Genomic DNA, 16,080 nt, shown 5'->3' with positions numbered 1-16,080 from the left:
AAATGTGTCTTATAATGTACTGAATTGGCTTGTTCTTTAAATCTTTTTTAAAACCCAAGCATTTGCTTGCTTTTTATGTGTTAAAACTGATGTTTTAGGTAAACTACAACACTCTTTTCTGAATCTTACAAGACAAATGCCTTGAGAATTGTATATATTTTTTCATCACATGCACAGTCAGTAGAATTTGTGACTGAATTTTCTGTTTGAATTTTCAGGCACATCAATGAAGATAAAAGAAAAACAGAGAGTCAAAAACAGATATTTGATGCTGTCTATGAAGTAGATGGTTGTCCTGTAAGTTGATTTTTGCTTGTTTGCATTTTCTTCTTTTCAGTAATTTAAATAATCCTATCTTTAATTTCCTTCAGTGTTGTAGTATAATTAATCAGTGTAGATTCTCTTGAAACAATGCTGAACCTTGATCTTGTGTTGACATCTGTCTCAGAATTTAATGTCTCAAATGTGCCTGTTTTAGGTATATCTCTGTCGTTCAGAGTTCTGTATTACTACATTTTCTTGTGGGGTTGGTCTAAAACTGTTCTAAAATACAACTGTTTTTTGATAGCAATGTAAAAGATTTAGGATTTCCTATCCTTTTACTTAAATTCTCCTTTCAAAGGCTTTGTCTTTCTTGCCATGAGCATGCATCATGCTTTATTTGTGGTGACTGGAATGTGTGTAATACGACTAGTGTTGATAACAGTCCTATTTATTCTCGGAGAATTAGGAGAAATGTGCACTAGTTCTTAATTAATAGAACTACTTCCTGAAAATGCTTGATTGAAATAAACATTCTTATTATATGAGCAAATTCTTTTCTGTAATAAAGATCTTGACTTCCACTGTATATTAAAACAAAAGCTTATTTTTAAAGTTAAGAAGAAGGAAATCCTAAGAAGATGCAAGGTGTTTTTCTTGCTAAGCCACAAATGGCAAATGTCCCAGTATAGAAGATGATCAAATCGGTGATAATCTGCATTAAAATAAAATGGTATTCCTCTTGCTTGTAATAATCCATTTCATATTCTTTTTGGGATGGTGAAAGGGATATGTGACTTGTCAATAGGGCTGCTGCATTGAGTCACGTCCCTTGTAGGAGAATGATGTAGAAAGTTTTCAGATCCTTGCACTTTCTGCCCAGTTGCGTTGTAAATTTAATTTGAAATGGATACATTTTCCATTTTGAAATCAGCTGTCATCTCACTAAATTCTAGTACATACATTTGGGATTGTAGCACTAGTAGATAAGCTCTATGATGGGAGAAAATGTAACACTCTTTCTGTTTACCTTGACTGCTTAATTTTAAATTAAACCTCTGTTCTTTTTGAGCTCTCATAGACGTTATCTACGATTGGTTGTCGGGGCCGCTTAAATCTCACAAGTGTGTGTATAATTGTGGATTGCTGTAGCCTGTCTCGAGTTAATGAACATAATCGGTATAATCAGTGACCTTTTTCTTTTTCTTTTTTTTTATTATAAACAAAGTATGTTAACACAGCGGAAGGCCTGTCTAGATTTTGTATTTTTTAATAATCAGAAAAGATTTGAGGGTGTAGAGGTGATTAAACCACTAGGTCAAGTGACTGTAATATGATTCAATTCTCTGTTCTCGAAGAGAAGTCAACTTTAACTTTATTAAGGGGAAATTTTGAGCAGATGTGGTAAAATGTAAAGAGAACAGACTGGGATTAGCTTTTAAGTCTGGAGACAGTCGGAGCGGTGGAACAGGTTTAAAAATGTTTTACTTTACAGTAATGCAGAACAGGTACATACTTAAATTTGAAATTAGTAGGACATTAAAAAAAAGAAACTCTGCAGTGGTTAATATATATTTGAAAAAGAAGCTGGAAGGAAATAAAACCATCTGTGCAAGGCATGTAAGACTAATGTTAATCGCAGGAAATATGAGATCATTGAAAGTATATTAGGAAGCTAAAAGGCTTTTATAGAGGAATACAGCAGATAAGGCGAAAGATGACCCAAAGAGATTCTTTTAGTATTTAAGTAGTAAAAGAACAGTCAAGGAATTGCATCAAGAACTGTACAATGGGATTAAAAAAATAGAGACAGTGAAATATCAGATGCTATAAACTTTCATTTTCTTGATGTCTTCACATGTGAGGAAGTGGATAACTTACAAGTGGTTAAAGGGTCTACTAAGGAGGTGCTGAGTGATTGGGAAGTTGTAGAAGGACTGGTGCTGCTTAGATTAAATAGGTTAAAAACAAACAAATCCTCAGGACCAGATATTTATCCTCAATTTCTTAAGGAGGTTAGCGCGTACATGTGTAAATAATTGTCTCAGGCACATGATGCAGAGGATTATGGTGTGAGAAACCCTGTTAGAATTGGTTGATGTTAAGAGTGGTGTTCCCACAGGAGTCGATGCTAGGTTGCTGGTATTTTTTAAGACACATAAATGATTTGAATAGGAGTATAAGTAACAAACTGGTTAAGTTTGCAGATAATACCAACATAGCTGGATTGGCAGATAATCTAGTATCCTTTGAATCATTACAGAATGACATGGACAACACACAGTAAGTACATGCTTGAGCAAATTTATGGCAACTGAAATTTAATGTAAGTAAAATGTTTGGTTTGAATACACATTACGAGGGCTGAAAATCGAAAGTACACCTTATAAGAAGAATTTAGTAGTGGGCTCAACCCTGACAACTGCCAGGCAGTGTTCAGAATTCATTAAAAAGGCTAACAGAATGTTATGTAGCACAATGTGTAGAGTACAAGTCCAAGGTGGTTATGCTCAAGCTTTGTGGATAGGACTGGTGAGCTTGTTTTCATCTAGATTGTCCCAATGTTTTGTAATAAGAATCACTAAGTAAGTTACTGTAGATTAACAGCAAAGAAAATGTCAGTATTAAAAGAGGGTGTTGTCCTTGGTAGCTTGTTTAAATCTGAGCAGTCTTGCTGATGTATGAACAGCATTTTAAACGTCCAGGTGAAAGGTGATCCTCTATCGGAAGTGAAGTCTCTCTCTCTCTCGGAACACTTTGATCCTAGTATTTTATCTGTGCCCTTTCTTGCTATCTACATTTGCTTTTACTCTTAGGTTGCAAGTTGCCTGGTCATTCTAAACTAACATTATACAGTTAGATTAACTTGAAAGAAAGTATATGTAGATCACAAAATAGTTCCATAGAGTGTGTTATAGCTCATTATTCAGTAGTTTGTTGGAGCAAAACCTGAAATTGAGGCAGATTGCAAATTGCTTTTAATATAGTGACAGTATTTTCAAAATGATCATTTTATCCCTTCAGGGTATGGCCATACTTCAAGATTTTGTTTTTGTGCACCACCAGGTCTTGGTACTACTGGGAACTCTCATTTGCCATGCATTCCATCTTTGAAGAGAGAAACACTGGTACACTCAAAGGGAAATATACAAAGACAAACAATGTGCAGAATGTAAACAGACCAAGACCGTAAATGGATTTGAACCCCTGACATTGGTTCTGTGAAACAGCATGGCTAATTAATGAGCAGGGGACTGTGTCTTATTTTGGTGTGCACCCTATTGATCTCTGTGGTACATATGGGATGTAATACAGGATCAGTATCATTAATAAAACATTATTAAGGAATTGTGTAATCATTCAACCCTCGTGAATTATAATTGTAAGCTGTGAGGCAATGAGATTTAGAAACTGCAGCTGTCAATGTGTTTTTTGACTAGAACTCTTGGGGAGTCCTGTACTGTGGTATAGGATTGTGCCAAGTGAAAACCTCAAATTTTAAAATGATATAGTTAAAGCATTTCTGTATTTTCGAGATTTATTTTCGGGCTAGAGATTTTAGAGGAACATAAGCTTGAGTTGACTTAGAGTACTATTATGGGGATCAACCAGGACCTACATAGGGATGTAGGTTGGGGTTGATGCTGGGATATTGGGGATGGTGTTATCTGTTATTTACTTGCACTATTGTCTGAAAGCGGTCATTGATACCAAAGTCGAAATTTTAGTGTTGATCCATCAAAATGAAAACTTTTATTGCAGTATTTAAAACGGCACATTAAGTGGTACATATTTAGATAAGACTAGAATTGTCTTAATTTGTATTTCTTACAGGCCAATCTGCTCTCATCTCATCGAACTCTAGTACATAGAGTGGAGACTATAGCACTTGGTGATAAGCCCTGTGACCGGGGAGAAAATGTAACACTCTTTCTGTTCAATGACTGCTTAGAGGTAAGATTTTTATTTAATCATATTCATGAGAACTTTTAAAAAGTCTGACTAAAACATAACATTCAAATCAGCTGTTCAGTGTCTTGACAAATGTATAGAATTTTAGTAAATGAAATGTGATTAATTAAAAAGACAGCATTTTTAATAGATGTTTTTTTTAAACTCTATCTAAATTGTAAATTTTATAAACATACACTACATATGTAATTTTAAGAGATCCTTGCTTAAGTTAGTCTATTTGAGCAGTTACAGACAGATGACAGTTGTATTAAGTGAATTCTTAAGAATTCATAAATAGTTAAGTCAAAGTAAACTCACTATAAAGGAAAACTAAGATGATATGATTGTTGAAGAAAAAAAACTTATTACTTAGAACTGCATAACTATTTCACCAATTATTTGTTTTTTAAAAATAATAGCATCTTGTGGAAATCGATGAAACTTAACAGCATTGACTTGGGCAAATGCTTTTCTTTTCCTGATCTGGGAAAAACAGATTTTAAAAATAATGTGTCACTTGGTAGTGTTGCAAATCAAATGGTAAAAACCTCTAGGTTCTCATGGAAAATCATGTTCCTGTATCATATGAAATGTAAATCTTTTGGTTTATACATCAGATGTTATAAAATTAAAACACATCCTATAATGTATTATATTAATATTTTATGATGCTGGAACTTAAAGCTATGAAAGTTTATGAAGTTGATGTACAAAACAGACACAATCTTGTAGAGTTTTTTGTTCAAAACCAAACCTATTCTTTTATCCTTCCCTCATTAAATAATAATAACACTGTAAAAGCTGACAGCACATTGCCACGCAGAAAAATGAAATACTATCTAGTGCAAAAATAATGGATTCATTACTAGCTTCTCAGTAGAGGAACAATAAATGTAAATTCTATTTTGGCCAATGGAATATACTGTCCTACACAAAGTACAGTGTTTTTGGTGTGAGTAGAAATTCTTGACTGCATATGAAATCATTCAGTGTTTTTTGTCTTTTATATGTAAAAATTGCAAAGAACTTAGCTATTCTAAATTAGGATTTATCCCTGTATTTTAGCACAAGTTTAAACACTTCCAGCTATGTGCCAGGTTTTACTTGCTATATGCTTAATGCTTAGTAGCATAAGGTATCCTGGAGGAAAAGGGAAGTGTTAATATTTATCAAAGGGAAAATGTGAAGTCTTGACAGTGGTGAACAACAGGGAAAAAATACTTTTCTAGAAAATAATTATTAATGCCTTTCTCGTTTGCATTAATATGTATCCAACCCTGAATTAAACCCGAAGTCTGAAAGAGTAGCAGCATGCTATAATGGGTTAAATTTGGTCCCAAATCATTACAAATTCACAGTAAATATGCACAGTTCTTACTTACTTTATTGAAAATTTGCTTTGCTTTCCTCTATTGCTTAATGAGTCAGTATCTGGTCCCAAAAACTGTGACTTCTCAATGTACTTCAACTCTTTGTGCTGTTAATGCATTAGTCATAGGCAATACTGCTATACCAGACAATGTTTTTATAAATAATGGCTAAGCCGTCTGGCATCCATTCTTTACCTGATATATGGATATTTAACATTATAATTCTTTACATATTAATGAAGCATACTGCATTAATTTTAAAATAGTATGAAATATATTTGAATTTTGTAGATTTCACTGCTCTACATCCCAGTCTTGTATGAACATATTCCAAACCATAACTACATCAGAAAACTGATGTTTATGCATATTTAAATGCAAAGGTTAATTCATTTTATCCTTCACATTTTACTTTAACTGTAGACTGCTCACTGTTAGATGTATATTAATTTTGTTTAATCAACTTTGTGAATACACTGTATATTTATCTATGCTTATACTCAAGTTGATTAGATAAATCTATAGCTCCGAAAGAACAGATCTCTTGATTATTATTAAAGCAGATTAGCTAAATGAACGAATATAACCGAGGCAAATTACTTTCCTTGTATCTGATAGGACTTTTATACCCGTATATTAAATATACTTAAATGTATGTTAGTGTTGGGGTCGGTGGTATGACCAAAAATATATTGCAATATAATTAAAATTTATCTCAGCTTCGGTATATATCACGGTGTAATCTATGTATTATACTTTTCAGATTTAATCTGGTTTAGGGTTTTCTGTTGGCCCAGTTTCATAGGTGAATTGTTTTATAAAGACAATTTTAATCAACTGATGTATTTCCAAAATATCTGAACTATTCAAAATGTAAAATAAGAACTGAACAAGAAATAAACATATACAGTGTGAGTCAAAATTATGTTAACACTAATGGTACTGCAATGTATATACTTCAATTTTTGTAGTCTATTTATGTGCCACATATGGTACATGTGTGGAACATGATGGCAAACAGGTTGAGACATTCCTGTAAATCATCTTGTACATATGAAGTATGTTTTGTGAATACATTATTTCCACCATTCAAATATTAACATAATTTTGACTCGCCCTCTATTGCACATACCTTTTAAGACACAATTATGGAAAATATATTCACAATATCACTCTATTATAAAAAGAAATCCTGGAATGCAAAAGCAAGGCAACGATACATGATTTTCTCGAAAGGCATTTAAAAGACCCGTGAGACAAAAGAGACTTGCCACAGAGCATCTCGCGGGTCCGTAAACATGAGACTTGGTGCCAAGAGACTGTCCCAGGGCCGTCTCGCGGGGACGTGGAGCATGAGATTCCTGCAAGACATGCCTTACTTACAATAGATATCATATTAGAGCACATCCATCAAAAAACAGTCAGTCATGTAAAAGCACGTAGTGCACACACATCCTGTGCTCTCAACACATATCAAGTATATAAGGACAATACGGAGAATAGACACCCAAAGGCGTTGGAGAGAAAAAAAGGCAGATAAGAGATTATGAAAACAGTAAAATTTGAAAGTATTGCAGCGTCCCAGCCAGGTTGAAGCCTTTTTGGTTTTAAGTGACTGTTCAATCCGATGTCAGTCGCTACAGTATCAAATAAAAGATAGCAAAGATCGCATTACTGCAAAACAATAGGTGATTAATCATCAGACCCAGGTGTAATTGAAAAAAGAGCAGGACAAATCGAGGTCAGAAATAAAAGGCAAAGAGTAGAGTCTTTTTGCATTTGCATCATTCTTATGCACAAAACGTGGATTTACACGATAATAGACCATACGCTATGATAATCTGTTGTCCTGCAACAGTTAAAGCAACGACAAGTTGATTTTCAAAAAATACACAATTTGGTAAGGTGTATATTAATGATCATGGAGAAGCAATGCAAATTTTAACAGGCAAAAAGAAAGGTAATGTATATATTCCGTGAATAACATTACACACCAAAGGAGGTCGTATTAAAATGTTAACAGTTTATTGTGAGAATAGCTTTTGCTATGACAATCAATAAATCACAGGGACAAGCATTAGAAAATGTCGGATTATTTATTAGAGAAAGAGAAACAATATTCACTCACGGGCAGTTATATGTTGCATTGTCACAATGTGTCTCCAGAAAATATTGTTTCTAATGAAGCTTTAAAGTAAAAGTGCAAATAATGAAATTGAAACAATTCCAAAGAAAAAAAAATTAAAATTGTATATCCGATTAACCAAACACAGGGGTTGGCGAGCGAAGCCCCCTAGTATACAGTAAAAAATAAATACTATCGACAGTAAAATGTAAGTGTTCAAAGATCTATTCCTCCCAATTATTTCAATTCCCAATGCATTTGCATTGACTGAATTCTCAGAACAAGCTCTACAATACAGGCTGCTAAAAAAAATCTTTCATACTGTACTTGTCACACTACCAAATGTATGTGATCTTGAGAGCATACTTTTCAATTTTCAAAATCCTGTTTCTACAGAAATCTTCAGTTCTGTTTTTAATTTCAGTTATTGCTTTGCAAACTTCCTGCTTATAGATTTGCTGAGCCAATATCTTCTTGGCCTTCTCCCCATGTTCATAATAATGATACTGTGATTTAAAGATGAGTTGTTCGGTTTCTTTTGTTGTCAAGAGGTTCAATTCTGATTGTAGAACCTGTCTTTTTCTGTTAAGTGTCTCATTTGGAGGGCAGACATATTCTTGATCTATTCTGGAGATCTTGGCATTTGGTGACCAAAATTATCTGCTGGCTAATGTATCAAACCATGCTTACGTAAAGCTGAAATCCAATTAAAGGGAAAGTAATGGTCGAGGAACAATTCTGTATCTTTAGTTCTCCCAAGAAAAATAGAAAAAAGCTAAAAAGACATGTTCCAACATCCTTGAAAACATGAACATGAGTCATAATGTGTCTCAGCAATGCAAAGAAGAATCTGCTTGCAGTTTGGTTTATCTTTAATATAACATGTTTGCCATCAACTGCACCCTCTATTTTATGGTCACTTTCAACTTATTTTGCAACAGTTGAGGAAGAGAATTCTGGGAAAATATGAAAATGGTAGTTTTTTTTTATACGATCATCTATTGCTGTCTTGGGATTGACATAAACTTTTCTTTATTCCATAGTTTGTTAGGCTTTGAGGAATTTGATCCACATATATGATAAGCAGTTGAGATCTCGGTATGAAATTTAAAGTCTTCTAATTAATTTAGAAAATAATTCGGCTATGAAGTTCACTGGGTTTGGTCATTCACAGTTTTCAGGAAGTCGTTCGGTTCTGATATTGTTCCTTTTATATCTATCTTCAAATACTGTTAATTTATCACAAAGCACTCTGATTATACATTTTTGCTGTTTTGTCGTAGATGTCAGATGTTAATTGTTCTACTTCTTCATTACCAGTCGTAATGTTTGCTTAACTTCTTCCACGTATGAACCAAGTACAGTACTCTGATTGTATTCTCAGTTTTGCTCATATTTTCCTGTATTTTTCAATTAATTTTTAATGGATTTTCTTTTAGCTTTACATTAAAGTTATTGCTTAAACATAGCTCCTGATCTTTTATATCCTGGTTCAGCTTGTGTGTTCCCAGTATATCCTTTTTTTTTTTTTTTTTTTATATCACTGTCATTTACCCTGAATGCAGTAATCAATACTTTCAACATAGACAGCTCGACTTCATTTTTGTCTTCTGCACCATAGTCAGAACTTTGTATCCAGTTGAATGCTGTCAGCTTACAAGAGGTGATTGTAGTAGTAGACAATGGGGATAAATAAGAAGCAAATGGCCTTAAACTAGCCATAAATTTAAAAAAAAGATAATAGTACTAAATAAATAATTGCACTCCCAGAGATCCAGTCTTGCAGCGCGAATTGACTGTGCAAAGCGACAACATGAGGCTGACTCATTCCATTGTTTGAAGATACAGCTCTGGGCTCTGTCAAGAAGAAAGATCCAGTAAATTGATAGTAATATTTTGTTCTTATTTAATGGGATGTCATTATAATACAAGCAGTGGAAGAGTGAACAATCATTTAAGGCATGTTTTAAGATTTTAGCTGGGCATATGTGTAATAATGCATGCAGATTAGTCCTGCTGTGCTGGGCACAGGAATCATTGTTGGATATACGGTTGCAGTACTCATAATATTCTCATTATGGTCAACTAATGCAGTGTTTCTTGACATATATGGTCCTGTGACCCAGTTTTTCCTTTTTAAATTCACAGCTGACCAACTACCAGCTAATGCAAACTGCTGCAATGGTGAAACAAGCACTCGTGAACCAACAATGTCCAGCCATGACCCAAAATACTGACCTAATACTGAGTTAATGGTTAAAATATAATTTTACTATAATTATACTTTGATTAAAAAAGTGTACCAACCAAACATTCCTAATTCTTGAAGTGTAATTATAAATATGGAGTACTTGTTTCTTACCAAAACAAGCACTGTATGACATACACAAATAATAAACACAATACAAACTTTCAAATAAGCTCTAAATCTATCAAAAGTTTCTAAGATGTTTATCAAGAAGATACAAGGCTAACATGTTTAAAATGTTTACAAGTAAAATAGACACTTTTTTTTAAGCTAACAATTCTATTGTTTACTAAGTAGCAATTTCAAATTCTTTTATCTGTCTTTTCCAGTTGAAAATATGACCTGCTGTGTACATAACAAAAGCTTGCTCACCATCCAAACTCAGACAGGCAATGTCTGTTTTTAATTAATTGACATAATGAAAAGGTCTCTTCTTTTTCCTAGCATTAGTCCCACGCTATTCCAGGGTCCGCTTGTCTGCAACATCTCCTCTATTTGGCGTGATCCAGGGCGTCCACCAGGGCAACACCAGCAATTTTCATGTCCTCCTTGATCCGGTCCATTCAACATTTCTTTGGTCTCTCTCATGGGTGTCTTCCTTGGGGGGCTCAGGCACATTGCCATTCTGGTCACTGAGTTCTCATCACCGCAGGTGACATGCCCATACCATCGTAGCCTTGCCTCATGTATCTTTTCCATGATTGGTGAAATTTCCTTCTGTTTCCGGACGGCATTGTTCATGATATGGTCCCATCTCGTCAAACCAAGGCACCACCGCAGCATCTTTGTTTCCATCACACTAAGGGGCCCGTTTGTGCTTTGCAGTAGCCATCCAGCACTCTGAGCCATAGAGGGCAACTGGGCGCACCACTGTTTTGTATATCTTGGACTTAAGTCAGTCTTGCATGCAGCAGTAGCAGAGGACTCCGGTGACCTGTTGCCATTTCAACCATGCACCATTGACACGGGCATCAGGAAGAAGGTTGCCATCGTTGCCGATGACTGAGCTAAGATACTTGAAGTTGACGACCTTCTTCAGGTCTTCGCCGCTAAAGCCTATGGTGCCATTGGTCTGCGGGCCACACTCCATGTACTCAGTATTCTTGATGTTAAGCCGCATATCATTGACATCCAAGTGAGTCTTCCACTGCTGTGTTAGCCGCTCCAGATCTTCACGGTCTTCATCCGCAAGGAATATGCCATCGGTGTAGAGGAGCAACCATGGGTGGGGTGTTTGGAGATAAGAGGTTGCCACGTCCATGCATAAAACAAACAGGAGTTGCAAGAGGGTGGACTCTCACGTTGATTGCAAAAGGTGGTAAGACTCCCACTGGACACCAGACAACACTGCTAACATTGCTATATAGTAGCTTGACCCAATCAATGTAGGCTTCAGGGATGTCATGTGATCGTAGGGCATACCAGATAAGGTCGTGAGGTACCCTATCGAATGCCTTCTAAATTAAGTCAAAATGAAAAGGTCTGAAGTTATTACTGTATATAAGGTTCTTTTGCCCTTTAATTGCACAGGACAACTTCTCTGATTGCTTTTTCTCTGTTTAATACTCAAAATTTTTATTATAAAATTACATTTTTTTCATCCTCACTTTCTCTGGTAAAGTCTACCTTGCTGCTCTCTGTTTTCAGGAAGTTCACAGATAAAAACGTGCCGTAGCTCAACTGCCATTATACCTCTCATAAAGGAGCACTACAATTAAAATAATGTAAAGCGTAGAAAAGCAGATGCTGAAAAACATTGGCTTTTGTGATTGACCATTTTACCGTTCACAGAGTCTTTGTTGTTTCATCACATCATGTAAAATGTGAAATATAATGCAAAATGCAAAGTTTAACAAAAGTAGGGAGAGCATTACTGCCATCTGATTCTGCAGTCCATGATCATTATTATAGCACATTTTTTACAATATGCAAGTGTAAATATTCAATCGTATAAATTCAATCGCTAAAACAAACACACTATCAGTTTTACAACATATAGGCTATACATTACTTAATTGTATGTGAACATTCAACTTTAGCATAAGAAAGTTGAAACCTCTGTGGACTTTTATCTTCACAGTTGTACCTGCATATACTGTGATGTATTAGAAGATGTCCTAATGTGCTCGAAAATTTGTACCAGGGTACAGCCCATCCCATTACAATGTAAAATTAAACTGAAATACTTAAAACTTCTTACCTTGGAATTTAAACCCTCATATTTGATATTTCTGTATTTTTATTCACTATTTACTTTTGTAAACAGCCTATAAATATTATAGAAAATGTATTACATTTCATTAGATGTTATTCGAATAATACGTTTTTAAGTTGCCTATACTGAATCGGGTAACAGAATGACTGCAATTCCGATGCAACAAATGTTTCATTATTATGCTTGATTTACAGTTATTGCATGGTACTTTAATAGTAATTAAAAAAGTTTCTGAAGTTTTGATAGTCTGAAAAGAAAACATTTTTCAGCAATTAACATTCATTACATCTAGTTTTTATTTGTCCTTTGCTTGCAGTCTTGATTAAAATTATTCTGCAGTTTGTAAATTCATGACTCTTGCTTCTTATAGATTGCTGTTCAAGGATTTGGTTTAATCATTTTTCATTGCTCAAATCACTTCCTTTTTTTGTATAGTTTTCACTTTGCGAGCATTCCACTACTTTGTCTCAAGGTGTTTTTACTGATGTTTGTATTCAATTAATTTGCAATGTATTTATTCCAGTCTTCAAGTAATTTAAATGGGATTATTCTAAAACCATTTTCTCTCTTGCCACCAGTGTATAAACAGATTTATTTTATTCACTCTTTTCATTTGACTTCTAGGCCTTAAGCATCTGTACATTCTTTCTCTTTTGCTTGCATTTTTATTCAGAAGATCTCTTGTTATGAGCCCATCTTGTGATAGACCCTCTCCTCCTAGGAATACATTCACATTATTCTATTCCTCACTATCAAATAGTACTTGTATTCCTAGCACCATCACATTAAAACATTTTTAAGTGTTTTTGTGGTGTATTGTTTATATAATTATTATGGTGGTGGTTATTTTTTTCTATATATAATATAAATTGTCGTTTGTGATAAAAGGTCATTTAAGCAAAATTCTTGCTAAACCCACACACTCCCAACATCTTTCCTTTCATGCAGGCTGAAAAAACTACACACAGTACGTTTCCATTAATATTTTGTGTAAAAACTTGGTGGGCAATTATTAGATACAATAAATTTGCATTTGTATTTTAAGCAAATTTTCATATTGTATGCTTTCCAGGATCATATTGCATAATTCATACTAGTTCAAACTATACATTTTTGCACAGTTTGTCAGCATCATTGATTATGACTGTGTTGTTAGGATCAGGTTAACATATTAAAAATAAAAATGTTTCTGATTTAAAAATGCCAAGTAGCTTCTGTGTAATCAAAGTAAAAAGATTTCCACTATTTTTGGTATATTTTGTGATTTTCCTCTTCATGTTGAAAGGCAGAGTCCGATTTAGTAATTTGTACATGAAATATTTGTGTTCACCCTCCCCTGAAAAACTAAGAATTTGTCGCATTTATTGTTAACCTAATATTTTAGCTAACCTAATCTTGACACCCTTTATCATCTAGCATAATATACTGTATATTATATCTTATTGTAATGTATCCAGATTGCATTAACATATGGCAGTAAAATGGTTTTCCAGTGCATGGACTTTGATCTGATGTCACTTTTCCCTCGTAAAATTCAAACCATCGTATATGATAGGCGTTTGTGGATAGAAAGTGCTTTTGAATTTACACTTGTGTTAAATGTTGTAGCAATCTGGTTCTTTCTTCATGTGGATATATTCAGGTGATTCTTGTTTATAATGTGGCCAAATGTTATCTAATTGTAATTGGAGACCTGAAAACACCATTAATACCAGGTGTAAAGGAGACCTTAACTATTTGATAAATGTTTTTTTCTGTTAAATTGGTTACTTGTGGACTGTTGGAGAATAATTGTTACTGTGATTCTTGTATATTTAAATTGATAGTTTAGTTGTATGAGCTTCACCAAGGTACATTCTACATAATTAACATTATTATAATGATGCACCTTATTTTATAATAATGCAAGTACAAATTTAGATTTAAATTATGCATCTCTCTCCGTATTTTCTTTCTTGCAGATTGCCAGGAAGCGTCATAAAGTTATTACTACTTTCCGAAGTCCTCATGGGCATACTCGACCACCAGCATCTTTGAAACATATCACTCTAATGCCTCTCTCCCAAATTAGGAAAGTTCTAAATATCAAGGAAACTGAAGGTTAGTTCATAAATAAAATAAACTATTTGAACTGAAATATTGTTTGAGGAAATTTTCCGTAGGGTGGTGGAATTCCTATAAAGACTGGGTTTGCTGTGGTATGTCTAAGAGATAAACATGTTAAATTGTGTTATAGTGCTGGTCACTGATTTGAGTTTCTAGGTAGTGAACTCTAGAAATATGAATGAGTTTAAACCTTTAAGTACTGTGTTAAGAAAATATGTTGTGGCATCCAGCCGGGAAGCCCAGGAGGACCGAAGGAGGGCTTGTACCTCCTCCAGACTGCGAGGGGGCGTCCGCCCTGGTTATGTTGGGGGCCACGGGTAAAGGAAGCCCAGCCCTGTAGGGACCCGTGGCCACCGCCATGCGGCGCCCAGGTGCCTGAACAACCCTGCAGCCCAGCACTTCTGCCACACCAGGAAGTGCTGGGGGGAAGACAACAGGGGACACCCAGACGGCTTCCGGGTGCACGGCCGGCACTTCCGCCACACTGGGGCGTGTCTGCGGAGGAGTGCCGGGAAGCAGCTGGAGCCCATCCGGGTTCCTATTTAAGGGGCCGCCTCCCTTCTGTTGATAGCGGAAGTCGGGTGGAAGAGAGACGGAGCTGGAGAGAGGACTGGAGGCGGCCAGAGAGGCATTTAGACTGTGTGGCCTGGACTTTGGGGGAACGGTGCAAGAGGCACTGGGACGTGCACTGAACTGTAAATAAAGGGTGTGTGGTGAACTTAAGATGTCCGTCTGTGTGTGTGTCCGGGTTCAAGTCCACAATGTATTGCCTTAACGTCACTCTTGAATAATTAAGTAAATGGAAACACTTGATGCTAAAGCCACTAACTTGAGCATGTTTTTTTTATTATACTTGCTTTTTGTCCTTAACAACCTAATTTTAAGATTTCTGTTGATGTGTGATGCATATAAATAAATATACTTTCATAGTTACAGGAAACTTTGCCACATTTCTAGTTTTTTTGAGGAAAATGTAATGAATTCAAATTTTTATTTCAAAGATATTAATTATATTTTGAATGAAATAGGGGACAATTACAACAAATCCTTTAAAAATTTAATTAAGTGCTAATGATTAATTTTGAAAACTAAAATATCAAATAATAGAATCCGCTTTAAGCAAGTTTAATGTATACTAAAAATTCAAGGTATTGAAGTTTATCCTAAACTTTTTTTTTGGTAGCTAATTCTTGAATCAAATTCTAAGCACAGTTTTTAAAAAATGCTTCAGCGCAAGACTGTATTTAAAATTAGTCCAAAATAGCTTGTTTTATTTGTTCTTTCCATGCAGTCAAATTATTTTGCATGCATTTTGTCATATCATGCTTTATGAGTGTCAAAATAATCTGAGCAAGAAACCAGAGACATTTTGAAAATCTTAGGTTTTGTCTGTTTATTACTAATATTAGGGAAGAAAAAGTATAAGATCAGTTGCCTGAAAAAAGTACTTTTTTACAGTTTTAATTGTCTTGCATGTACAAAGTAGTTTACCTAAACTGTCATACAAAGCAACACCCCGACTAACTTAAGGTGGTCCTGTAAATATAGGCATGACACTGTAATGTTTAGATTATTATATATACTTGGGTGAAGTCAATTCCAGCATTCAGAGTAACTCCGTCTCAAAGTGTGTGTAGATTTTACAATTATGGCTTCATGTTTATAAGTTCTTTCCTTATTTTTTCAGTGCATAAAGCATAGAAATAATTATACTGATGCTTCATTATTTTTTTTTAATTTCTGAAGTTCACATTTTAACCTTATGAATTTTATTATATTTGTAGTTCACTGTTATAATGTA

General features: G+C 34.7%; 1 protein-coding gene across 7 annotated transcripts in view; it reads left to right on the top strand.

Moving 5' to 3' along the window:
• ect2 (epithelial cell transforming 2) overlaps positions 1–16,080 on the top strand; it is an 86,325-nt gene that overhangs the window by 55,709 nt on the left and 14,536 nt on the right. For all 7 annotated transcript variants that reach the window (XM_039759028.1, XM_039759023.1, XM_039759013.1 and 4 more), the window contains 3 exons: positions 219–297; positions 4,096–4,215; positions 14,135–14,273. In XM_039759028.1, the coding sequence (XP_039614962.1) occupies positions 219–297; positions 4,096–4,215; positions 14,135–14,273 (338 nt within the window). The remainder of the gene's footprint in view (positions 1–218; positions 298–4,095; positions 4,216–14,134; positions 14,274–16,080) is intronic.

Source organism: Polypterus senegalus, chromosome 1 (genome assembly GCF_016835505.1).
Source record: "Polypterus senegalus isolate Bchr_013 chromosome 1, ASM1683550v1, whole genome shotgun sequence".
Taxonomy (NCBI): Eukaryota; Metazoa; Chordata; class Cladistia; order Polypteriformes; family Polypteridae; genus Polypterus; species Polypterus senegalus.
This window is presented reverse-complemented; position numbering and strand designations above follow the sequence as displayed.